General features: G+C 35.5%; 1 protein-coding gene, 4 non-coding genes and 1 pseudogene across 5 annotated transcripts; 5 read left to right on the top strand and 1 right to left on the bottom strand.

Annotated features, from left to right (window-relative positions):
• Positions 1-393: 393 nt before the first annotated feature.
• LOC120182649 lies at positions 394-20,918 on the top strand (annotated as a pseudogene).
• LOC120182659 lies at positions 755-873 on the top strand. The gene has a single exon (XR_005521849.1). It is a non-coding gene; the product is annotated as a U5 spliceosomal RNA (small nuclear RNA).
• LOC120182661 lies at positions 5,568-5,684 on the top strand. The gene has a single exon (XR_005521851.1). It is a non-coding gene; the product is annotated as a U5 spliceosomal RNA (small nuclear RNA).
• LOC120182660 lies at positions 18,345-18,462 on the top strand. Its single transcript, XR_005521850.1, has one exon. It is a non-coding gene; the product is annotated as a U5 spliceosomal RNA (small nuclear RNA).
• Positions 20,919-21,209: 291 nt separating the features above from the next.
• LOC120182658 lies at positions 21,210-21,327 on the top strand. The gene has a single exon (XR_005521848.1). It is a non-coding gene; the product is annotated as a U5 spliceosomal RNA (small nuclear RNA).
• Positions 21,328-21,365: 38 nt separating this feature from the next.
• LOC120182623 (putative ABC transporter C family member 15) lies at positions 21,366-27,333 on the bottom strand. Its single transcript, XM_039187548.1, is given in 11 exon segments — positions 21,366-21,874; positions 21,981-22,220; positions 22,307-22,370; positions 22,448-22,968; positions 23,097-23,391; positions 23,548-23,712; positions 23,807-24,397; positions 24,485-24,571; positions 24,656-26,010; positions 26,013-26,081; positions 26,164-27,333. Coding segments are annotated over 11 exon segments (4,368 nt in total). The 5' UTR covers positions 27,020-27,333; the 3' UTR covers positions 21,366-21,749.
• Positions 27,334-27,809: the final 476 nt, after the last annotated feature.

Genomic DNA, 27,809 nt, shown 5'->3' with positions numbered 1-27,809 from the left:
AGCAGTGACATTTGATTTTTTATGTTAATGATTTTATGCTCTCATGTATATTAAAGAACCGAAATCAATCTAACCATATTGGTGAGTATGAAAAAAACATAGATATTTAAATATTAAAAGGAAGATCTAAGAGCCTAGAGGAAAACGTGTTTAGAGTATTCTAATCCATATAATGTGCCTACTCATGTTCTACTGATTCCCGAAACATAGCTATAGCCCATATTGCTTCGCTGCAAGATGGATGTTATGCTGGAAATTTTGTTATCAGATAAGAGAGCTGAAAAATTTCCGAATGAAACTCAATCTATTGTAAGTCAGGTGACTTAGTGACGGTTAGAACCAACCGATTGTGTTTCGGATTTAGACAATCTTCACTCGGCTTCATGGTATTCCATGGCGATCAAAGAGGCTAGTGCCAATATACCAGAGAGAATCTGCTGTATCTTGTATGCTTCCAGCAGCTAGAACTGTTTTCTAAGTGAAAAACTTCGTCATACAGCTAGAGATCGATGTAGCTGCTAGAAAAAAACATGAAACGTACTGGATGCATCTCTAGTTTTACATCTATCGAAATTTCAAAATGCTAAACAAATTTATTGGTCCCTTTTTCGTGGTTTATTGAGGTTGCTGATCTTTTTCTAGTTACCAGCTATCAAGGTTTGACTTCTGTAGAAACAGTCCCACATGGACAGTTCAGAGCAGCATGAGCTTTATAACAGGTATAATAATTTATAGTTCCAACTTTTCAAAGCAGCAGCCATGCGGTGAGCACAGGACGAACTATTCTTTCGCCTTTTACTAAAGAATACCGTGTGCTTGCCGCAGAAAGTGGCATACTTCTATTTTTTGAAGGGCTCGTTCTTTGGAAAGGGCCCTAAAATTTTAGTTAAATGGATATTTTTTTTTCATACCTAGTTCTCTTTAGCATTTGTAGTTCTTCAGTATTTCGTTTCAGTTGTATCTTATGATGATTGACATCTGTAATAGGATTAGCTAACTTTGCACGATAACAAATACTTCACTTGTCCGACCCCCAAACTAATGACACTCCATTTCAAGCTGTGTTTCGGTTTCGACCAAAGGGGACACCGTGTAAGAAATTGGCTCAATTTTCTCATCGAAGAAGTCACTTCCCTCACAATCTTTAGGGGCAGTTCTGTTTCGAAGCATTGATAGACACTCGATAACTCTTATAACTCTCTATCACTCAATAAACTTATAACTCGTACGAAACACAAGTACAACGCGATCACAAACTTCGGTTAATTTATAAACACCGCTAATAAAAGGTTTGCTAAATTTTACTCTTACTCTCGTCCTTTTATCGCACTGACGTTTTTCATACATTACATGAACTAAAGCTAAAGATACACACACTTATATAGGATTCTTCATTGTCGTGATTAGCTTATATTTTGCAACCCTTTTCTTAATTAATAATCTTTGAATGGCTGCTGCTAACTGTTGTTGCCAATTCTCCAAGTTACTGCAACATTATTATTTTGTTGCTTTCATACATATTGATTTTCTGCTGCCAACACATCAATTAGCCACTGCCGTGCTGCCTTCATTTCCTTAATTGCCAAGAATTTCTAGAAGTTTCTAGCCATATTGTTGCCGACATGTTAAAATCAAGTTTGATTTTAACACTTCTCATCAAACTTGATTTTTCATTCCAAGTTTTTCTTTGAATGAGTAGAATACGTATGCTTTCGATGGCTTCATAAAAATATCTGCTAATTGATCTTCAGTTCAGCAATAGATTAACTTTACATTTTTGTTCTTCACCTGCTCTCGTATATAGTGATACATTATATCAATGTTTGCTTCGGCTATTGGAGACATGATTCTTGGCAAGAGAATTGTAGACTTGTTGTCGACATAAATTGTAGTTGGTTCTTCTTGTGCTAAGTTTAGCTCATTCAAAATATCTTTAAACCATAATGCTTGGCAAGTGCATGATTCAACGACTATGTATTCTGCTTCACATGTCGAAAGTGCTATTGTTTGTTTCTTCTTTGAAGACCATAAAAAATCTGTAAGGCCAATAAGTAACAAAGATCCAGAAGTACTTTTTCAATAATCTAAGTCTCCCCCATAATCATTATCATATTACCAATTATTTTTGAAGTTTCTGAATGTTTGTAGAACAGGCCATGACCAGTCATACCTTTGACATATCTTAAAATTCTCTTTGCTACAATCTAGTGATATTGTTTTGGCTTCTCCATGAATATGCATACCAGTCCCACAACGTATGTCATAAATGGTCGTGTAATAGTCATATACATTAAACTTCCAATGATGATTTAAACAATGTCGGATTTACTGGCTCTCTTATTGAATCAACACTTAATTTCATGTCTGGTTCTGCTGAAGTGGCAATTGGGTTGCAATCTTCTATTATGAATTTACTTAAAATTTGCTCTACATATCTCTTTTGTGAAATAAATATTCCATCTTGCATTTGCTTCACCTCGACTCCAAGGGAGTATGGCATTTCACCAATATTTGTCATTTCATTCTTTAATCATAGCTTTCTTGAAATCAATGAATATACCTGGATTATTTCCTATGAAAATCATGTCGTCCACATATAAACACACGATCATGATATCACCATCTTCATTTTTCTTCGTATATAAAGCATGCTTGTATGGACTCTTCATGAACTCATTTCTCTAGAAGTATTAATCTATTCTCGTGATACACGCTCTTGAAGCTTGCTTTAATCAGTATAAAGCTTTATTCAATCGATATACTTTGTCTTCATTGCCTTTTAATGTATCTAAGTGGTTGCTCAATATAACTTCTTTTCTAGGTAGTTATTTAGAAATGTTGACTTCACATCCATCTGATAAATCTTCATTTATTTTGTGTTGTTGCTATTGTAAGAAGTATGATGGTCTCGATTTTTATTACTGAAGGAAATACTTCATCATAGTTTATCCCTCGTCTTTTTTGTAGTCTTTTTGTTTATTTAATCGATTTGATGAATCGGCCAAGAGGGGTGAATTGGCAATTAAAATTTCGGTGGAAGCTTTTGCAGAAAATTGAAATATTTGCACAACAATTTAGAGTGGTTCGACTTTCTCAACCAAAGTCTACGTCCACTACCTTAGCTATCCACACTAAGGATTTCCACAAATTCACTAATTTGTCTTCTTTTGAGAACAAAGAGTAACCTTACAACTCCCTTAAGAATTATACCCCAAATTCTTGAGAACACTCTCTCCCAAAGAGAAAATTACAAATTCACAAACTTTACAGAAAAACCTCACAAGGTAGATTGTTTGCACAATTCTAGAACAAGGAAAAAACACTCAAAGATAAATACACTTGAGCACAAAATGTGTTCTTGAAAGCAAAATGATATTGAATGAAATTGGCTTGAATTTCTCAAACTTGAGGTTTGAAGCTTTATCTCTTGATTTTTTTTCAATTTTTATCGATCATAGGCTTCAGAACTTGTTTAAATACACCTTGGATGAGTTCTGAAAGTTGGGGGTCATTGGTGAGTCGATAGAGCCATTGTGGAGGAATTCTACTTCAAAAGATGTTGGGAGCGTAGGGCTATCGGTACACCTCAAGGGGTATCGATACATCCTGTGTAAAATTCAAATATTTTGACGTTATTAGACTAAGTGTATCGAACTCTCAGGGGTATCAGTACCATTTGGCATCTGTTTTCTCGGAGCCAAAATCAACATGAGGGGTATCGAAACTTAGGATAGTATCAGTACTCTTTCATAGGGGTATCGGTACCCTATGGGGTATTCGTACCCTTTTTGCATTCGATGTGTGAGGGGTATCAGTACTCCCTATTTAAAACTCATTTAGCTCGATTTTGGTTATAAATACTTTGTAAAAATTATTTCAAAAATATTCTAAGATTGAAGAACAATTTTTCATTTAGTAAGGAGTCAAATTGACATTGAAAACTTGGAGAATATGTAATATTCGATTAATTTGATCGAATATTATTTTGAAATTGAATATAAATCTTAAAATTCATTGACACTTTATTTTATATCGAAACATCAAAATGTTTTCAACACTTTGCAACTAATCTTGCTTTGTATTTCTCAACTTTTCCTTATTTGTTGGTCTTCGTCTGATATACCCATTTGACTCCAATTAGGTTGTGACTTTGATCGATTTATTAGCTCCTAGCTATCATTTTTTTTCTATCACGTAATTTCTTCATCTATAGCTTTCCATTGCATCTTTAATCGCTTCTTCATATTCTATTGGATTATTGTTAGCAAGTAAGCAGGAAAAGTGAAACATTTTGTAATTCATAATCATTGTACCTTTTGGTATTATTCTCTCTCTTAGATCTTCGAACTTTAGTGGGAGATAATTCAGAATTTTTTTATGCTGTTACTACTGTTGTTGCTGGTTGTTAATGGTGATGCAGTTAAATTTTGTTGAAGACTTTAATCATCATCTTGTTCATATTGATCGATAAGATCAATATCATCTTTATCTTCATTAAAAAATAATCCTTCAACTTTCTTTTCTTCTTTGCTCCTTCTGCAGTATTTTGCTTCATCGAACTTAACATCCCTTGAAATTATTACCATCTAGTTAAGAGGATTATATAGTCTGTAGGCTTTACTTCTTTCATCATACCTAATGAAAATACAATTTTCTCCTCTATCATTGAGCTTTTTTCTTATTGCTCAGGACGTGGACATATGCAATGCACCCAAAAATTTGAGGTGTCCAACTCTCGGTTTGCGACCGCTCCATGCTTCAATTGGTGTCATACTTTACACTTTTTTTGGACATCGGTTCAGCAGGTAAATTACACAATGAACAACTTCAACCTTAATATTTCTCGGTAAGTGCTTACCTTTGATCATACTCCTTGACATGTCAAGGATTGTGCAGTATTTCTTTCAGTAACTCTATTTTGTTGAGGCGTGTATCAAACTGTCGACTGATAGATGATGTCATGTTCTTTGCAGAAGTCTTCAAATAAATCTGATGTATACTCTCCTCCTCTATCCGATCTGAGTATTTTAAAATATTGATCACTTATTTTTCCGTCATTGCTTTGATTCTTTCAATTTATTCAATGCTTCTTATTTTTATTTCAATATATAAACCCAACTTTTCTACTAAAATCATCATAAAAAGTCATATAGTATCTATTAACTCCAAGTAATAGTATGTCGAAAAGACCAACTATGTCGGTGTGTATTATCTTTATCAGTCTTCGCGCTTGTCAGGATCTATCAATTTCGAAGCTTTGTCTGTGTTTTCCTTTAAAGGAGGCCTCACATAATGATTTGAGGGTTGATTTCTTTTTGCTCAAGTGTTACATGGGTGATATAAACTTGAAATGAACTGCTAACTATCTTGTTTTACATCTATCAAAATTTCAAAATGCTAAAAAATGTTTATTGGTTCCTTTTGCATGGTTTATTGAAGTTGTTGTATCTTTTTCTTAGTTACCAGCAAACAAGGTCTATAGCAATAATACCACACCTATAGTATATAGACACCATGAGCTTTATAACAAGTATAAATAATTATAGTTCCAATTATGCGATCTACACAACCATGCAGTGAACACAGAGCGAACTATTCTTTCACCTTTTACTAAAGAATACTGTGTGTTCGCTGCAGAAAGTGGCATACGCCTATTTTAGAGGGCTCTTTCATTGGAAAAGGCCCTAAAATTCAAGTTTAAAGCTTCTTTTTATAATATCTTTGTTTACCTACTGATATCTCCCTAAACACCATCTGGCTCAAACTTAGTTGTTTTCTCTTTGTTTACTCATTCATTACTTTGTGTTGATCTTTAAAGTCATAATATGTGCATGACATGTTTTGCTTCTTGTTAGTCAAGAACAGATTATCAGTTGGGGGTGAAGTAAATACCATTAAAATACTAGATCTAAAAGGATTAGTGGTACTTTGATGTTTTTATGTTCTTGTAATTTGGATTTAAGTGATATATATATTAGATGCAGCCCCGATCTTGTTCTTTTCGGGGCCTTAGGCAATATGATAGACTGGTGCCCCTATTTAAATTGAAGAAGAAAATTTTCGTTGTTATTGATAAGAGAAGGTTTAGGAGCTTTAATGTTAATAATTTTATTTGTTTGCGAAATAAGGAAAGTTTTCATGAGTTTAGGGGGTAGAGATTTAGATTGAATTTTGGATCTTGGAGAGAGAGAAAACAGAGAATTGAAGAGTTTCTAATGATAGTGATGAAGCATCCGTGATTCAAGGGTCTTTGATGAAGCTTAAGAGTTTTTTTGGGTCTTTGATAAAGGTGTACGTGATTGATGAGAGAGTAGTAATACATCAGTTCTTTTCCCTTTATATTTTGTCTTAATATGTTTTTTATTTATTTTATTTTTCACTAGAACTATTTTTAGATCCAACGTTGTATCCCTTCCCATCTTGGGCCCTTGACCATTGCCTAACATACAACCCTAAGGGTCGGGACATATTAGATGTGTCAATTCTTTTCCATATTAAATTACTGAAACTAGTCTAACCGTAATCTAGTATGAATTAAACATAAATATTTAAATATTGAAACGAAGATTTAAGAGTTTATATGATCTTTTTATTGTGTTTGGAGTATTTTAATCCTTACTTTAAATGAAAAGGTGCCGAACTCATTGATTCAACATAAGCTATAGCTCATTTTGCTTTGCTGCAAGATGGATGTTATGCTGGAAATTTGTTAACAGAGATAAGAAAAGCCGAAAATATTCTGATTGTGAACTCAAAATCTATTGTATGTCAAGTGACGTTTAGAACCAACTGGATTGTGTTTCGGATTTAAACAATCTTCACTCGGCTTCATGATATTCCAATGGAGATCAAAGAGGCTAGTGCCAATATATCAGAGAGAATCTGTTGTATCTTGTATGCTTTTAGTAGCTAGAAACTGTTTCTAAGTGAAAACTTCGTCATACAGCTAGAGATCGACGTAAGTTGCTAGAAAAAAACACGAAACGGTACTATATTCATCTTTAGTTTTACATCTATCGAAATTTCAAAAAGCTAAAACAAAATTTATTGGTACCTTTTTCGTATAATCCCATATCGAAATTACAAAGACATCATGAGCTCTATAATAAGTATAAATAACTATTGTTCCAATTTTGCCATCCAAGCAGCCACTCAGTAAGCAAAGAGCGAACTATTCTTTCATCTATTACTAAAGAATACCGTGTGTCGTAGAATGTGGCATATGCCTATTTAAATTTAAAGTTATTGATAATCCCACTTTCGTTTTCCTTTAAATTTTACATTTTTGTTCTTTAACTGCACTCGTATATAGTGATACATTATATCAATGTGTTTGCTTCGGTTATTGGAGACATGATTCTTGGCAAGAGAAATTGTAGACTAGTTGTCGACATAAATTGTAGTGTGTTCTTCTTGTGCTAAGTTTAGCTCATTCAAAATATTCTTTAACCATAATGCTTGGCAAGTGCATGATTCAACGACTATGTATTCTGCTTCACATGTCGAAAGTGCTATTGTTTGTTTCTTCTTTGAAGACCATAAAAAATCTGTAAGGCCAATATATAACAAAGATCCAGAAGTACTTTTTCAATAATCTAAGTCTCCCCCATAATCATTATCATAATTACCAATTATTTTTGAAGTTTCTGAATGTTTGTAGAACAGGCCATGATCAGTCATACCTTTGACATATCTTAAAATTCTCTTTGCTACAATCTAGTGATATTGTTTTGTCTTCTCCATGAATCTGCATACCAGTCCCACAACGTATGTTATATATGGTCGTGTAATAGTCATACATTAAACTTCCAATGATGATTTTAAACAATGTCGGATTTACTGGCTCTCTTATTGAATCAACACTTAATTTTATGTTTGGTTCTGCTGAAGTGGCAATTGGGTTGCAATCTTCTATTATGAATTTGCTTAAAATTTCTCTACGTATCTCTTTTGTGAAATAAATATTCCATCTTGCATTTGCTTCACCTCGACTCCAAGGGAGTATGCCATTTCACCAATATTTTTCATTTCATTCTTTAATCATAGCTTTCTTGAAATCAATGAACATATCACTTGTACCAAAAAACGGTTGTCGCTACTAGACGACGAAATGGATTTTGGAATTTATTAACATTTTCCAAAAAAGGTACTGTTAATAATCCCGCGGGTACTGAAACCATTAAAAGAACACCCAATAACTTGTTAGATACTGTACGAAGTATTTGAAATAAGAAAGATATACCATTCAGGTAATATTTCCAAAGAAGTTGCAAATGGATCTGCGGGTTCACCAATCATTGAAGGTTCTAGGACCGCTAAGCCCACGTTACAAGCAATAGTACCGAGAATTACTACTGGAAAAATATATAAAAGATCATTGGGCCATGTGGGTTCCCCATAATAATTATGACCCATACCTTTAGCTAATTTAGCTCTTAATACAAGATCGTTCAAGTCAGGTTTTTTTGTTATTAGGATAGGTGAATTTTTCTAAATCCATCCCCCGAAGGAATCGGACATGATAATTTTTCATCATCCAACTCAAGCAAAAGTCAATCGAATAAAATGGATACAAACGGATACCTAAAAAAATCTATATGTTATCCCCACATATGAATGATTCCTATGTAAGAAAAATGTTACCCGATTTCATTTTACGAAGTTGCAGCTATACATTCCAAGGAATTCCATTTTTACAGGTAAATGCTCAATACCCAAGTATGCGTACAAAGTTGATCGTGATCAAGTGCTTTCTGGGTCGTCTTAGGCCTTGCGATTCGCCTTTATCCAACAAAAAATATATCGAGATTTTTTACATACAAAGGATTTACTTGTTACTAATATAGTCTAGCCTTTGGCTCTTCTTTAGATCCCTTGTTTCACTCCGATAGTATAATAAAATCGGGTCGATGCAGAAGAAATGAATGCATTTTCATACTATTAAGATAAGAAAGTAAAAAAAATAACTAAAATCTAATTTGGGTTATGCCAAATCACTTACTCTACTGGATCTTACGGAGCCCTGTTTATACACAACATCGTCAGGTCTGATCATAGAAAGATTCTCTTCAAGCGAACCAACCTATCCTTTGTATGGGGCTTACACGGTGGTTGGAACAAAGACACATTTGGTTGTGAATTCCAATGTAGCAGATAAAGGCATATTTCTGCACGGCCCAATCAATAGTTCAAGTCACACACTCCCATAATCCATTTTCTCTTTGGGAAATTCCCTTCAACTATTCATGTCATATCAAATAAATAATAGAATATTGTGTAGTTGAAAGGAAATATCCAAATACATGTCTTATTTTTTTTTCAATAATCCATACTTGTAACAATGAAATACTATTGTTCCTCCCCCAAGTAATAAGAGAAATTATTGGTTACAATATAGCTATGGTTTGTATTCTCTCTAAAGGGTCTATATTCTCTATAAAGGACTAGAAATGCCTTGCTTACGTATCATTAGGAAATGCATTAACATAAGTACATTATTAAGAAGAGGTAATACAAAAGTGTGTAAACTATTAGGAAATGCATTAACATAAATACATAATTAAGAAGAGGTAATACAAAAGTGTGTAAACTATAAAAACGGGTCAAAGTGGATTGTCCCACACTAGCACTTCCATGAAATAACTCTACCAAAGGCGACCCTATTAGCGTAATAGCTTCCAAAACACCTGTTACGATTTTGACTGCCCAATAACCAATTTGGTCCCGAGTTAAGGAATAACCTGTTACGCCAAAAGATACAATCAACACATCCAGAACCACGCCTGTAACCCAAGTTAATTCGTGAGGCTTTTTAAAACCAACAGTGAGATAGACACGAAATACATGTAGGATCATCATTAAGACCATCATACTTGCCGACTATCGATGAACTGATCGGATTAACCAACCAAAGTTAACTTCAATCATTATGTATTGAACAAAAGCAAAAACCTCAGTAACGGTTGGACGATAGTAAAAAGTCATAGCAAATCCTGTAGCTACTTGTACCAAAAAACAAGTAAGCGTAATTCCTCTTGGATTATTTTATGTGAAAATCATGTCGTCCACATATAAACACACGATCATGATATCACCATCTTCATTTTTCTTCGTATATAAAGCATGCTCGTATGGACTCTTCATGAACTCATTTCTCTAGAAGTATTAATATATTCTCGTGTTACAAGCTCTTGAAGCTTGCTTTAATCTCCATAAAGCTTTCTTCAATCGATATACTTTGTCTTCATGCCCTTTTTAATGTATCCACTGATTGGGCAGCCAACAGAAATTTAGTGATCTCCGTAGCCATTTTAACTAACCTGCAATTGGAAACAAAATCACTAATCAGCATTGGTGAATAGGACACAATACATCACTATAGATTGCAGCCAGTTATAATTGAACAATATCAAACATTCATAGATAGTAATAATCATGGTTGGAGCCTTGGAGCAGATGTTGAAGGAATGAACTTATCAAAACCACAAGTTATCCGGCAAACATAAATCAACATTTACCAAGCTTAATATAGAGTAGAATATCATTGCCAATGATAGGTTAACAGTGACAAATATGTTGAAACAGTGAAATCATACTTTCCACTAAAAGAAATTAAATCCCTATACTTAATAAGAATATTAAAATTTCAAGTGCATGCAGTAACTTCTTTGTTAAATTTCTTAATCGCTATCCCTCTCAATGATATTGTCATATTATTTGATTTTGAAGCTCAACCTAAACGAAGAAATAAAAGCATTACAATTTAATGTTTCTAGGGTCTATCTTACAATTACATAAACCTAAAAGTTCTTCAAACCCCCTTCGCACAATCACAAAAATCAAACACACCGGTTACTGAAAAGAATAAGAGAGAGAGGGACTGACATTAAGGGGGGCAATAATAGTCCCAGTCCATGACTGCATGCATATATCATCAGCATCATCCATCCCATAGTTGACCGTTCCATCCCCAATTCCCTTTTCGCCCCTCTCAAGCTCTTACAACAATCTGAAATTCATGGGCACTGCGCAAAACCATACATTTTAGTCCCTAGGTCATAATTGTAACAAAGTCACGTATGAAGATTTTATGAAGACCATCCTTAAAAATGCATTTCTAAAAAATATTTAAAACAAAAGTTTCTTCAATAGCAAAAAGTAAAATCCAAGACTAAAAAAATGGTTGGATGGTATGTCAAAGAATCCAAAACAGTCAACAAGATACCAGAAATAACTGAAGTAATCCCGATAGAATACAAGCTAAACCGCAAACATCTGTTTCCAAATGTTCAGTTAAGACGGCTAGCACTCTGTAAACACTTGCATATGCATCCCACATCACAAGTACCGCTGATTAATCTCATCAAATTCCTTGAGAAGTGGATCAATGGTTTTGATGTATGAAACGACTAAAAGGAAAAAGTTACTTCAAAGCTTGTACAGTCCACGCATCATAGTCAAGTGGCTATCTTAGCAAAGTTTCGAGCATTTTAACCGCTATTTCTTCTTCGTTTTGAATATACTCGGTTAACATCAATATTCTTTACTTGAAACAAGGTACATAGACAAATGTTGTTAGATCTAATTAGTTTAAATATATTACAATGGCTCTGTCACAATTATAATTTATAAGCATCATGAATAACCTTAAAACTCGTACCTCAGAACCCGAAGTGAAAAGAAAAACAAATAACATAACTATTTTCATCCAAATTTCAACAAGTGTTTGATCGATTACAAATCAAAAACCAAAGGAAAAAGACAAGATCTTTAAGGAATTTTTAATAAAAAAAACTTGCTATAAAATATCCTGTAAAAATTTCACCACAAAGGCTATAAAATTCTCACCTTGAATATTAAACCAAGCACAAAAACTCCATCATCAAGCATCTAAAAACAAGAACATTAAACTAAATAAAAGAACATCAATATCAATATCAAAACCAAAATCCTATTTCTACCAAATCCAACGATGATCACTCCCCTAGGAAAAAACCCAGAGATGCATACACTTTCAAAGCAACAACAACAACAGAATAATAACAAAATTTCAGGGATAACAGAAAAAGAGAGGAAATTTGAGTAACAAATAAGAGAAATATAGGTCTTTTCAAATCGGGTTTCGATGACAAGATCAGATCGAAAGCCTACCAACGATAATTTGATCCGTCGTCAGAGCAAATACGCTACGTGGACATTCCGACGATAATTTCTCTTACTCTATCTTTTTGTAAACTAGTTCATATCTTGAACAAATTTTCCCAAAAATAGACGGATCAAGAAGTAAACATTCAAGGATCAAGAAGGCTTTACAAAATCAGGGGAGAGTGGAAGTTTCTCAGTTTCGCGTTGTAACATAGAAAAATGATGCTCCTGCATTAAAAGGAAATGATCATAGCAAAACCGCATAAAGGCTACAAGCCAACAAGTATTCGCAATATAATCATATGATGGTACTGTGAAAATTTAATTAAGAATACATGAGTAAGAAATAAATAGAACATTTACAAGCATTTATACTGAAAAAGACATTTACATGAGAGAAAGTGAACAAAACAAAACCAACAATTAAAGAACAATAAGAATGGAAAAAGCATGAACTAACTCCGCATTGCAATGAAGACAATCATATTTAAAATGAAGAAAGCAGTAATTCTGGTTTCACCAGTATAGACCAAAATAACATCATAACATAATAATAACAAAGGAGTGGAACATTCCAGAGAAGCAAAAGAAGTTATATTTTGATCAAGATGAAAATGAACAAATCAAATAATACATACAAGGATGAATACGTTTAAGCATTTTTTATATCAATGAAGTTGTGAATCACCAACGGAAGTTAAATATACAATGAACTCTGGTATTAAACTAGCACATAACAAAATTTTCTTCTTTCTCCTTTGCAACTTGCTTTTTTTTAATTAAATATATAGATTAGTATCTGGGAACTTTTTACTTCCGATTTAAACTTTTTACAACCACAAATTACACCGTAAAAGCAAACAATCGAATCCAAAAACCCAATTAAACACACCGGGGCCAAGCTTCACACATATAACACAAACCACCCCAAAAAACACAAATTGAACTCTCACTAGTGCATCCCGGCCAAAACAGACTCGAAACTAGCTAGATCTAACCATTACCTCTCCTCCCAACAAGAAACTTTGGCATAACAGTAGGAAACGACCCTGGGACAATTGAGTTAAGAACTAATAGGAATCAAAACGGACATGCACTACACCGCACCCCTAGCCACTCTTGTTATTCTTAAATCATATTTCAAAAAATGATTCTTTTATTTTCTTACTTTAGGACATATTTGTAGTTTTGTACAAATTGTTGGAGCCTCGAGGATAATAAGAAAAAGAATAATAAATCAAGGCACAAAATGGAGTAAAAGAGATAACAAATTGAACCTGCACTGCAAAAGATAGGAAGATCTTTCTGGAGATCCTTGAGCTCCTTCAAAGCCGCTTTGCATAAATAACCTAAACCCTAAAACATCATAAAAATAATTTGGAAAAAAAATAAGGAAAATGAAATCCAAGGTAGAACACCTTTGAAGATTTTAAAGCAAGCCCATAAATTTTTAAATTTAAAGAGAAACAAAACAAAGAAGTGAATGAGAAATTAGAGAGAGGAAAAAGAAGTACCCGATAGAAATCCTCCTATCGTAGCTATTGTTTGGTAAACGGGGAAACCTTTGATGATAAAATATCCAAAACATGCGGTGTTTGTATTTAAAAACACCACTTCACTAACTTATTGCGGCGTTTGTTTAAAAACGCCACTACTGCACTGATTTATTGCGGCGTTTGTTTAAAAACGCCATAAAAGATAAGTAAATAGCGACGTTTTCCAGAAACGCCGCTAATGTACTGATTTATGCGGCGTTTGTTTTAAAAACGCCACTATATGTACAAAAATTATCGGCGTTTATTTACTAAACGCCGCTAAAAATGCCACAATAGTCTCAACTTGGTGTAGTGTCTGTAGCAGCGTTTGTATAAAAACACCGCTAAAGTACTATGTTGTCGTGGTGTTTTTTTGTAAAAAAATGCTTCTAAAGAACCCTATTACAGTGTTTATATAAAAACGCCATTAAAGTACTACTCTATCGCGACATTTGTTGGAAAAATGCCAATATAAACGATCCCTATTGAGGAGTTTGTATAAAAACACTGATAAAGTACTACTCTATCGCGGCGTTTATTAGAAAAAATGCCACTATAAACGATCCCTATTCTGGCATTTGTATAAAAACGCAGCTAAAGTACTACTCTATCACGGCGTTAGTTTAAGAAACTCCGCTAAAGTATCGTTTTGTGGCGTTTGGATTGTAAACGCCGCTATATGCTTAAATTTTACGACGTTTACTCTCCAAATGTCGCTAAAAATGCCTCTACAGAATAGTTTTGCTGTAGTGCAAGTTTTTCTTTGAATAAGTAGATTACGTATGCTTTCGATGGCTTCATAAAAATATCTGCTAATTGATTTTCAGTTCAACAGTAGATTAATTTTACATTTTTATTCTTCACCTGCTCTCGTATATAGTGATACATTGTATCAATGTGTTTGCTTCGGCTATTGGAGACATGATTCTTGGCAAGAGAAATTGTAGACTTGTTGTCGACATAAATTGTAGTTGGTTCTTCTTGTGCCAAGTTTAACTCATTCAAAATATTCTTTAACCATAATGCTTGGCAAGTGCATGATTCAAAAGTGCTATTGTTTGTTTCTTCTTTGAAGACCATAAAAAATCTGTAAGGCCAATATATAACAAAGATCCATAAGTACTTTTTCAATAATCAAAGTCTTCCCCATAATCATTATCATATTTACCAATTATTTTTGAAGTTTTTGAATGTTTGTAGTACATGCCATGATCAGTCATACCTTTGACATATCTTAAAATTCTATTTGCTACAATCCAGTGATATTGTTTTGGCTTCTCCATGAATTTACTTACCAGTCCCACAATGTATTTCATATATTGTCGTGTAATAGTCATATACATTAAACTTCCAATGATGATTTTAAACAATGTCGGATTTACTGGCTCTCTTATTGAATTAACACTTAATTTTATGTCTGGTTCTGCTGAAGTGGCAATTGGGTTGCAATCTTCTATTCTGAATTTACTTAAAATTTGCTCTACGTATCTCTTTTGTGAAATAAATATTCCATCTTGCATTTACTTCACCTCGACTCCAAGGGAGTATGACATTTCACCAATATTTTTCTTTTCATTCTTTAATCATAGCTTTCTTGAAATCAATGAACATACCTGGATTATTTCCTATGAAAATCATGTTGTCCATATATAAACACACGATCATGATATCACCATCTTCATTTTTCTTCGTATATAAAGCATGCTCGTATGGACTTTTCATGAACTCGTTTCTCTAGAAGTATTAATTTATTCTCGTGATACACGCTCTTGAAGCTTGCTTTAATCAGTATAAAGCTTTATTCAATCGATATACTTTGTCTTCATTGCCTTTTTAATGTATCTAAGTGGTTGCCCAATATAAACTTCTTCTTCTAGGTAGTTATTTAGAAATGTTGACTTCACATCCATCTGATAAATCTTTCATTTATTTTGTGTTGTTGCTATTGTAAGAAGTATAATGGTCTCGATTTTTATTACTGAAGGAAATACTTCATCATAGTTTATCCCTCGTCTTTTTTTTGTAGTTTTTTTGTTGAGTTAATCGATCTGATGAATCGGCCAAGAGGGGGTGCATTGACAATTAAAATTTTGGTGGAAGCTTTTGTAGAAAATTGAAAATATTTGCAGTGGTTCGATTTTCTCAACCAAAGTCTACGTCCACTACCTTAGCTATCCACACTAAGGATTTTCCACAAATTCACTAATTTGTCTTTCTTTTGAGGACAAAGAGTAACCTTACAACTCCCTCAAGAATTATACCCCAAATTCTTGAGAACACTCTCTCCCAAAGAGAAAATTACAAATTCACAAACTTTACAGAAAACCTCACAAGGTAGATTGTTTGCACAATTCTAGAACAAGGAAAAAACACTCAAAGATAAATACACTTGAGCACAAAATGTGTTCTTGAAAGCAAAATGAATATTGAATGAAAATTGGCTTGAATTTCTCAAACCTGAGGTTTGAAGCTTTATCTCTTGATTTTTTTTCAATTTTTATCGATCATAGGCTTCAGAACTTGTTTAAATACACCTTGGATGAGTTTTGAACGTTGGGGGTCATTGGTGAAGTCGATAGAGCCATTGTGGAGTGAATTCTACTTCAAAAAGATGTTGGGAGCGTAGGGCTATCGGTACACCTTCAAGGGGTATCGATACATCCTGTGTAAAATTCAAATATTTCGACCGTTATTACACTAAGTGTATCGATACCTCTCAGGGGTATCGGTGCCCATTTGGCATTCTGTTTTTCTCGGAGCCAAAATCAACATGAGGGGTATCGATACCTTTAGGATAGGTATCAGTACCTCTTTCCATAGGGGTATCGGTACCCTATGGGGTATTCGTACCCTTTTTGCATTCGATGTGTGAAAAGTATCAGTACCTCCCTATTTAAAACTCATTTTAGCTCGATTTGGTTCGAAATAATTTGTAAAAATTATTTCAAAAATATTCTAAGATTGAAGCACAATTTTTCATTTAAGTAAGGAGTTAAATTGACATTTGAAAACTTGGAGTAATATATGTGATATTCGATTAATTTGATCGAATATTATTTTTGAAATTGAATATAAAATCTTAAAATTCATTGACACTTTATTTGTTATATCGAAACATCAAAATGTTTTCAACACTTTTGCAACTAATCTTGCTTTGTATTTCTCAACTTTTCCTTATTTGTTGGTGTTCGTCTGATATACCCATTTGACTCCAATTAGGTTGTGACTTTCTGATCGATTTATTAGCTCCTAGCTATCATTTTTTTTCTATCAACGTAATTTCTTCATCTATAGCATTCCATTTGCATCTTTAATCGCTTCTTCATATTCTATTGGATTATTGTTTGCAAGTAAGCAGGAAAAGTGAAACATTTTGTAATTCATAATCATTGTACCTTTTTGGTATTATTCTCTCTCTTAGATCTTCGAACTTTAGTGGGAGATAATTCAGAATTATCTTTTATGATGTTACTACTGTTGTTGCTGCTTGTTAATGGTGATGCAGTTAAATTTTGTTGAAGACTTTAATCATCATCTTGTTCATATTGATCGATAAGATCAATATCATCTTTATCTTCATTAAAAAATAATCCTTCAACTTTCCTTTTCTTCTTTGCTCCTTCTGCAGTATTTTGCTTCATCGAACTTAACATCCCTTGAAATTATTACCATCTAGTTAAGAGGATTATATAGTCTGTAGGCTTTACTTCTTTCATCATACTTAATGAAAATACACTTTTCTCCTCTATCATCGAGCTTCTTTCTTATTTGCGCAGGACGTGGGCATATGCAATGCACCCAAAAATTTTGAGGTGTCCAACTCTCGGTTTTCGACCGCTCCATGCTTCAATTGGTGTCATATACTTTACACTTTTTTTTGGACATCGGTTCAGCAGGTAAATTACACAATGAACAACTTCAACCTTAATATTTCTCGGTAAGTGCTTACCTTTGATCATACTCCTTGACATGTCAAGGATTGTGCAGTTATTTCTTTCAGTAACTCTATTTTGTTGAGGCGTGTATCAAACTGTCGACTGATAGATGATGTCATGTTCTTTGCAGAAGTCTTCAAATAAATCTGATGTATACTCTCCTCCTCTATCCGATCTGAGTATTTTAAAATATTGATCACTTTATTTTTCCGTCATTGCTTTGAATTCTTTCAATTTATTCAATGCTTCTTATTTTTATTTCAATATAAACCCAACTTTTTCTACTAAAATCATCATAAAAAGTCATATAGTATCTATTAACTCCAAGTAATAGTATGTCGAAAAGACCAACTATGTCGGTGTGTATTATCTTTATCAGTCTTCGCGCTTGTCAGGATCTATCATTTCGAAGCTTTGTCTGTGTTGTTTTCCTTTAAAGGAGGCCTCACATAATTGATTTGGAGGGTTGATTTCTTTTTGCTCAAGTGTTACATGGGTATAATAAACTTGAAATGAACTGGTAACTATCTTGTTTTACATCTATCAAAATTTCAAAATGCTAAAAAAATGTTTATTGGTTCCTTTTGCATGGTTTATTGAAGTTGTTGTATCTTTTTCTTAGTTACCAGCAAACAAGGTCTAGAGCAATAATACCACACCTATAATACATAGACACCATGAGCTTTATAATAAGTATAAATAATTATAGTTCCAATTATGCGATCTACACAACCATGCAGTGAACACAGAGCGAACTATTCTTTCGCCTTTTACTAAAGAATACCGTGTGTTCGTTGCAGAAAGTGGCATACGCCTATTTTTAGAGGGCTCTTTCATTGGAAAAGGCCCTAAAATTCGAGTTTAAAGCTTCTTTTTATAATATCTTTATTTACCTACTGATATCTCCCTAAACACCATCCTGGCTCAAACTTAGTTGTTTTCTCTTTGTTTACTCATCATTACTTTGTGTTGATCATTATGGTCATAATATGTGCATGACATGTTTTGCTTCTTGCTGGTCAAGAACAGATTAGTGGTACTTTGATGTTTTTATGTTAAAGGTTTTATGTTCTTGTTATTTGGATTTAAGTGATAAATATATATTAGATGCAGCCCCGATCCTGTTCTTTTCGGGGCCTTAGGCAATATGATAGACTGGTGCCCCTATTTAAATTGAAAAAGAAAATTACCGTTGTCATTGATTAGAGAAGGTTTAGGAGCTTTAATGTTAATAACGGTTTATTTTTTTGCGAAATAAGGAAATTTTTCATGAGTTTAGGTGGGTGGAGATTTAGATTGAATTTTGGATCTTGGAGAGAGAGAAAACAAAGAATTTGAAGAGTTTCTAATGATAGTGATGAAGCATCTGTGATTCAAGGGTCTTTGATGAAGCTTAAGAGTTTTTTGGGTTTTTGATAAAGGCGTACGTGATTGATGAGAGAGTAGCAATACATCAGTTCTTTTCCCTTTATATTTTTGTCTTAATATGTTTTTTATTTATTTTATTTTTAGCTAGAACTATTTTTAGATCCAACATTATATCCCTGCCCATCTTGGACCATTGCCTAACTCATACACCCCTAAGGGTCGGGACTGATTAGATGTGTCAATTCTTTTCCATATTAAATAACCGAAACTAGTCTAACCGTAATCTAGTATGAATTAAACATAAATATTTAAATATTGAAACAAAGATTTAAGAGTCTATATGATCTTTTTATTGTGTTTGGAGTCTTTTAATCCTTACTTTAAATGAAAAGGTGTCGAACTCATTAGTAATCATTTGTGTCGTTTACCCTAATTTTATTGATTATCCTGCCTTCGTTTTCCTATTAATTAATTGAGTTGTGTATTCATTATATTTGATTGTTTACTTAATGGGAATAATTTTTTATGGTACAAACTTAATGGGAATATTAGAATCTTTAATTTTACTTGGTTACTATGTAAGTTTCTAGGGTAAACTACGTAATGGTCACTAATGTTAGGGAAAGTTTCGTTTATATCACTGATGTTTAAAAAGTAACAAATTGGTCACTAATATTATTGTTTGTTATAAAATGGTCACTCGACGTTATCAGTCGTTAATATGCGTGACGAAAAACACACCTAGATAGTTATCTGCTGAGTTGGATCATTGACCGACATGACACAGCTGGACCATTTTGACCGGCTCTTATTCTTCTTCAACCCGTTCCCATCTTCTTCTTCACTTTTCTTCTTCATTTTTTCTTTTCACTTTTCTTCTCCTCGCCACTTCAATGGAATCTGTCCCATTCCTTCATCACTAAAGCTCTTCGATTCCAGCCAAACGCCTTCACAAAACAAAATTATCAACATCACATTACACTATCAACATTTTCTTCTCCTCGCCACTTCAATGGAATCAAGACCTTACAAGTTTCGATTAGATACCCAATCATTATCTCAGGAAAATGATCCAAGATTGCTGCGCGGAGAATCGGAGCCATGGCGTTGAAAGGATCCCGACGCCGAGAATCCCCGTAAGCTCAGACGAGGTCTCGAGGTTCTGTTTTCGGTTACCGATTTGAAGAGACGATTGGACCGATGCGACTGTCTAACTTCTGTTCATAAAATCAAGAAATGGGGTCTCGAAAGCGAGTGAAACAGGCGATGCATCATTGCGAACGATGTCGCCGGAGTCCTCGATGCTGCATTCGCAAGCGACTCATTGAAGGACAATGCCAATGTGTTGGAGGAAATATTGTATGTAATGAACTGGATGTTCCCAGTTGCTCAAGAAGCTCAATTGTTACTTGGATCAAAACCTTCTTTGCGTTGCATGGTCTGGTTTTTGAAATCAAACGACATTTCAGTGAAGCAAAACTCTATTAGCATCCTCAAAGAGCTTACTTCTTGCGACCAGCTATACGGAGAATAGTAGAGGCGGATGCACGCACTAAACCCCTAGGGACCCATTATTTAGGGGGGAAATAAAATTTAGAATAATATGTTAAAGAAAAATGAAAAAATAAACATTTTTACACCCACATTATTTTTAAGAAAAGAAAATTAAAATGTTAGACATCCTTTTATAAATTTTTGGATCCGTTACCGACAATAGTTGGCCGCAATTGATGGGGTCAATGGAATCCTATTCAAGTTCATTAAAGACCCAATTTCTCCTTCGATCACGAAAGCTTCCCTCATGGTGATTTACCACATGGTTTCATCACCAAACGAGAAAACCAAGGCTGAACTTGTAGAAATGGGTCTGGTTTCTTTGAAAATCCAAGTTGAAAGTACTTGGGTTCATTCCTTTGGGGGTTTCATTTTGTTGTAAAAAAAAACTAATAGATAACAATTTTACCAGAATAATTTGTTGTTTTTGTTTATATATTTGATGGGAAAGAGAAAGAATGAGGTCAGAAAAGAAGAAAAGTGAAGAAGAAGAAAAGAACTTGATACAATGTATTCTTTGTCTCTTTCTCATGGTCTTATTGAAGTTGCCATCTTTTTCTTAGTTGCACCTACGAGACAAAGTCCACAGCAATAATCCCACATAGGCAGTACACAGCACCGTGAGCTCTAGAACTAGTATAAATACCAGCAACTCCTAATTGGCAAATCACGCAGCCATGCAGTGAGCACAAAGCGAACTATTCTTTCGCCTTTTACTAAAGAATACCGTGTGCTCTCTGTAGAAAGTGGCATACGCCTATTTTTGGAGGGCTATTTCTTCGGAAAAGGCCCTAAAATTTCAGTTTAATGTACGTTTTTGTAGTATTTTTCCCCTTCTATGACGCGGTAGTTCTGAAGTAGTTGGTTCTAATACTTGCGTTGTGCTGAATCTGCAGTGGTATTTGTTATCGAAAGAACAAATATAAAATAGGTGAGCTTTTATAAAAGAGGTTTGCTAATGCTCTGCTTTGCGAGTTAAAAATGAAGACAAAACTGGGCCATGTGAGTTAAAAATGTACAACTATTTCTTTGTTAATGGCTGTGTACCATGTAATCGAAGTATATTGTTAAGGATTAGCAGGTGGTTTGTAAGTTGCTACTTGTAATGTTTCCTGCAGGACGATCCGAAGATATATTCATGCAAGTTCCAAAAGCTTTCATGTTGGTCCATACTCCATCAACGGTTCTTTTCACACGGTATGCACTCCATATCTTATTTCTGTCTATTCTTATGGTGGTTGCTCTTGGATGATCTCAAGAACTCAGCCACCAACTTCGAGAACGAAGAAGAATTGTCCTCGAGTAATATATTCGGCGTATCGTATTCCATTATTTCCCCTGCCATTAAACACCATATTTGTCTCAATCAGTTAAATCTGGCCTTCTGCAATTCTTATTAGCATTTAACCATGTTTCAAAGGTTCCTTTATGCCTATGGACTTACCTTTATCAAGAACCAGAACCAAATCATTGTCGATAACGGTTGGTATCCGATGTGCCACGGTGATGACCGTGCACCCGCTTGTCTCATTCCTTATCGTCTCCTGAATTACATTGTCTGTGGCTGTATCAATGGAAGCCGTTGCCTCATCCAACACTAAAATTCTCCTTTTCTTTAGGAGCACCCTTGCCAGGCAAACAAGTTGCCTTTGTCCAACACTCCAATTCTCTCCGTCTTCAGCCACTGACAATTCACCACATTTTAGTATCAACTACACTGGAAATTATACAGAGTCGAATATATATACTGAAATTATTAAAATTTTAAACCTGGAGCGTCGAGAAGTCGTTGATCCCGTCGCACCATGTCTACAAGATGACATTTGTTGATGGCCTGTCATGAGTTTATATCAGCAAAACTGGATAGTTCAATAGAAATAATTTCAGGGAAACCAAGTTTTTAACATTTACCTCCCAGATTTCATGATCGGTGTGTTGTTGCAATGGATCCAGATTGGCCCTTATGGTGCCTTGAAACAATGTTGGATCTTGTGGGATTATTCCCAATCTGGACCTCAAATCCTGCAGACCGATCGTCGTGATATCTACTCCATCGATCATAATATGTCCTCCAGAGGGCTCTACCACCCTGAAGAGAGCCTGAATCATAGTGGATTTCCCACTTCCTGTTCTGCCAACAACTCCGATTTTCTTTTCTCCAGGGAAAGTGCAAGTTATACCCTTAAGAACCATAGGAAGTGTAGGCTTGTATTGCACCTGAAGGTTTTCGAGTTCGATTCTTCCTTGGGTTGGCCAGTCAGGCATCGGTCTGCAATCCTCGATCACCAGGGGAGCTTCACTAGGTATGTTTGAGAATTGAAGAATTCTTTCGACTGATATCATTTTGTTCTCGACGTTGCATAAGTTCCATATTACCCATGCCTGCAGTACATTCAAGTTCAAACCATATGTAGCTGCCAATCCTGCCATGCCTGATACCAGATCAACATGCTAGTCAGTTGCAAACTCAACATTATAGAATCAAACTGAACAAACTTGGGATAAGATCAACTATCAGGATGATCAAGAAAAGAGAAAAGGTGGAAGGAAAGGAGCTTACTGGGGTCAATAGCAGACCGGGGCAAGCTCACCAGGATGATCAAAACTAAGAAGAAAACGAAGTTGAACAGAAAGTTGATTCGAACGCACAGCCACTCCATTGTGCCAGAGTTATGGAAAGCTACACGAGAGTAATCATCGATTAAGTTCAAGTTTTTCTCTGTGAACCTGTCTTCCTGACTGAAACAACGGATTGTTGCTGCCCCTGCGATAGATTCTGAGAAATGATGCAAAATAGGAGCCTTTCGAATCCCAACCATTCTGGCTAGCTCCCTAGCAGTCGTAATATAATAGGTCTGTAGATGATTTAGCTCGTTTAGAATATGTAACATCAAGAAGAAGTAAATAAAAAGGAACATTCTAAGTGTCGGTGCAAGTTACACTAGTCATTGTACACCTTTTATGTTGTGTGAGCCATGTAAGATATGGATTCATGATGGTTTGGTACTTGCCTGATACCAGAAGGATATACCGAGGACGACAAGGAAAAGAAGAAAGATCTGCCATGCGACATGGGACATAAGGATGATGATGCTGAACAGCTGAATCAAAGCAAATGCCAGTCCGGCTACCCTGTAAGGAATGTCCGTGTCTAATGTGCTTTGATCCGTAGAAGACTGTAACAACCAGAAGTAGCCAGTTAAGTTTGATTTCTAAAACGAATTAGGCGATATTATGGATTCGAAAAGCAGTTGAATTTTGTAGACTAACCCTGCTGAGGATTCGACTAGATGGAGTGGAGTCGGAGAATGAAATCGGTGCCTGGAAAACAGATGTTATCATTCCAAGGAAAAGACTTTGAGCGGTCTCAACGGCGATAGTTGCCAGCAAAACTGCCCTTCCCAGTATAAAAATTGAGCTTCCACCAGACAGCAAAACAAATATGCCTATTAATTGTTCTCTTGATACAATGTGATTGTCATCAGTTGCCCAAGCAATCCAGTAATTGCTCCCCATCTGCAGCCCCTGGAAGAGAACTTGACAAAGGAGGACAACCGGCACAAGAGCTCCCTTATAAGCAGCAGTAACGAACGTCGAGTAAACACTCCATTTGACCCGACCGGTTTCAATCTCTTCTTCTTGACTCCTTTCAAGAAGCTTGTCATAGCAATTGGATTCTCCATGTTTTTCTTCTACGACTTCGGTTTGACTTATTTGGAGCTGCCCGGCAACGCCTTCTCGGTGGTTCACTTGGTCTAGTGATTTCCTGTGAGCATTCATCTGCCTCACAAGTTCACCATCAGAATCAGCTATCAACTCCTCATATTTTCCTGACTGAACAATGAGGCCATCTTTCATCACCTACAAGAAGAATCATAAAGAGCAGAATGAGAGACTACAACAGTATGCTCATGGTATTTTATCTATACCATCACAAGATTATTTTACCAGAACAATATCTGCAGCATCTAAAAATTCCAGTTGGTGTGTAGCATAAATGACAGTCTTCTGAGACAACAATCCTTTGAGACATTTCTGCAAAAGAATGATCATAGATGAACACGGGAGAATGCAACTCGAGTAATGAATGGAAACCGAAAATGTGTTACCATTTTTTACCTTGAACAAATGTGTTCCTGTATGAGCATCAACTGCACTAAAAGGATCATCTAGGATATAAATATCAGAATCACTGTAAACAGCCCTTGCTAATTGAATCCTCTGCTTCTGGCCTCCGCTCAAGTTGATCCCTCTCTCTCCCACAACGCTCATATCTCTATCTTCCCACATCTCGATATCTTGGTTCAACGCACATGCTTCAAGAACAGCTTCATAGAAAGCTTTCTTCAAGTCCTTCCCAAATAATATATTCTCCCTGATACTGCCTGTCTGAATCCAAGGCCTCTGAGGAACATAAGCCTTTTTCCCATCAACCTTAATGGGTGCACCCAAAATCCTTGGGATCTCACCTAGTATGCTGCAAAGTAAGCTTGATTTACCTGAGCCAACAGAGCCACAGACAGCTACCTTGTTACCTTCCATTATTTTCAAATTGTTGGTGATTTTGATGGTTGGTTTCTTCATCTCTTGGCCACCTGTTTCCCAAGCATATTCTCCCATCTCGATTTCAATAGCGACATTGGATGCTTTTGCACTATGTGTAGATATGGCCTTCCTTTGTTCTTCTCCAAGGAACTCCTGTATTCGATCAAATGAGACTTTTGTCTGAGTAATCATGGAAATGAGTTCTGGAAGGTTGTATATAGGTTCTTGAAGGACCCTAAAAGTTGCTACGGCTGAAAGTACGGTCCCGGATGTTAACGGTGCTTTTACCAGAAGGCAGACACCGAATGTGACGACGGATACTAAAGTCGGTGAAGCCCAAAACAGGAAGGCAATAGCTGAGCATGTATATAGATACTTCTTAAGCCAGCTTCTCTCTGTTTCTCTAAGTCGAAGAAGCTTCTTCAAAAAGGTGGGTTCCCATGAGTGTAATTTCAAGACTCTCATGCTCTTTAGAGTCTCCGAAGTTGCTTTCGTTCTCGAATCCTTAGCTTCCATGATCTTGGAGTGAAACCTCTTTTGCCTACCGGCTAATGGAGTGTTACTCACCATCACCAAAATCGTAGAAAACACGGCTGCAAAAGCCGGAGCCGCACCCATGTTCCGGTATAGTATAACCAAGGCCAGAAACACTTGGATTGGTAGCAGCCACACTCCATGAATGTACCAGCAGAAGTCTCCTATTCTCTCAGCATCCATATTGATGAGGTTTATGATTTTACCATTGCTGGGACCAACAAACTTAGTTGAAATCGATTTTTTGTAAATCAAAACCGTTAGAGCCGCACGAACCCTTATTCCGATTCTATGAGCACCAAAGTACCACAGCCGTTGAGTTAGCGATTCCACAGTCTTCGAAAAGAAGAAGATAAATGCAAGAACCAGCCCATACTGGTAGCTTGAACCATCAGATTTTCAGTTAAGAAATTCACAAAGCTAGTGATCAGGAAAGGTCCAATATAGGAGGCAACTGTGTTAAGTCCTACAAAATGTAAAAAATAAGCATTATAATACGCTGCATACAGAATCCGAAAACAAATTCAATGAATTGAGAAGAAAAATACCTGCAAAAACTGCATTTACCACCAGGGATTTCCATATGGTACGAGCTACTCCTTTTGGCAATATATAAGATTCCGCTTTATGTTTTCCAAGCGAATCTTCGAGCAAGGACGATGCGTTATCTGCGGTTTCCGACTCTGGAACCGGAGAAATATGGTGCAGTTCGAGTTTTTCAATCCGACCCCTTTCGAAAAGAGGGTTTAGCCATCGAAACGTGAGTTGACTCCATATGCTAGCACTAGCAAAAGTAGCATCATCCTCATCATCTTTCGATGAAATTTCATCGTCTTTATCGAGCAATGGACGTCGAAGATCATCGTTTTCACCAACAGCAATAGGTAGGCAGCAGAAAAGCAATATCATCAACAAAGGAAAAGAAGCAACATCAACGATGTCGGCTTCCGGAAAATGATAAAGCAGTTCCAAGGATTTGAAGTGATGCATAACATAAACCGATACCAAAAACATCACAAGTATGCCGGAAAACGCCCACCATAGTACCAAAACTAAAGGCCACCGTTTTTGCTCCGTGAAAGTTCTGTTTTTCGAACAGAACGAAACTGAACTTGCTAGAAACCAAGTGACGGCTGAGCAGACATGTTTTGTAGAGACGAAACCACGATTCCAATAAACATAAAAACCAAAACCCAAGTTCAAAATAAAAATGAAAACATTAGAGATCACACTTATAACCCCAAAAACTCTTACTTTTCTCCCTACTCTGTGTTTAAAATCTGGGATAACATCACTATGACTAAAACTACCAGTACCATTTCCAAGCCTCAAAATATGTACGGTAATCCATGTCAGTAAAGCAAAAACAAATGGTACATTCACAAGTTCTAAAAACACCTCCATGAAAGCTGGATAAGGATCCTACTTTCCCTCTCCCCAATCAAGAACCATACATTTAGAAAGAATAATGGCTCTTTGCAAAAGAAAAAAAAAACCCTACTCAAATAACAAGATATTGGTCACACTCACGTTCATGGCAACAAGACAAAACTGTAGCGGTGGGTTCAAAAGGAAGCCGAAAGATGCAAAAAGAGTATGGGAAAAGCCGTTTGAATGTGTGAAGAAAGCATGTGGCGCTTTGCAAGGTTCGAGGATAGTTTCAACAGCACTTTCATTAAAGCCAAAAACATGAATACAGTCGCTGGGAAAATTAAACCCTAAAACAGTTTTTTTTCAACTTTGGGTCGTAAAATCCGGTGGCCTCTTCAAGCTATTTTATAGGGTTCATTGGGGAGGCCAGAATCTTTGGAAATATGGTAAGTTTCGGCAAACATGCGTTTGTCAAAATCACAATGATTTAAACAATGTCGACATTGTAATGACATTCATAATTGATTTCTACTCATGGGGTGGTCACGTGTAGAATTACAAAATATGATGACCATCCAGCTCAGTTGGTAGAGCATAAGGTTCTTAATCTTGAGGTCGTGGGATCGAGTCCCACGGAGGGCATTTCATAATTCAGAGGTCTCTTACGGAAGCTGCTCTCAACCTGGTGTTGGGGGTAGCCTACTATCTTACCTCCCCCTTACCCCATACATATAGGAAAAAGGGACAGCTATTTTGTAGGTAGTTGAAAAAAGTAATGCAAACTCTAAATATAAATATAGAAAAATAATAAATAATGGTATAA

The sequence above is a fragment of the Hibiscus syriacus genome, unplaced genomic scaffold, assembly GCF_006381635.1.
Source record: "Hibiscus syriacus cultivar Baekdansim isolate YM2019G1 unplaced genomic scaffold, ASM638163v2 tig00112699_pilon, whole genome shotgun sequence".
NCBI lineage: Eukaryota > Viridiplantae > Streptophyta > Magnoliopsida > Malvales > Malvaceae > Hibiscus > Hibiscus syriacus.
Note: the sequence above shows the minus strand (reverse complement) of the source record. Positions and strands in the feature narration are given on the sequence as shown.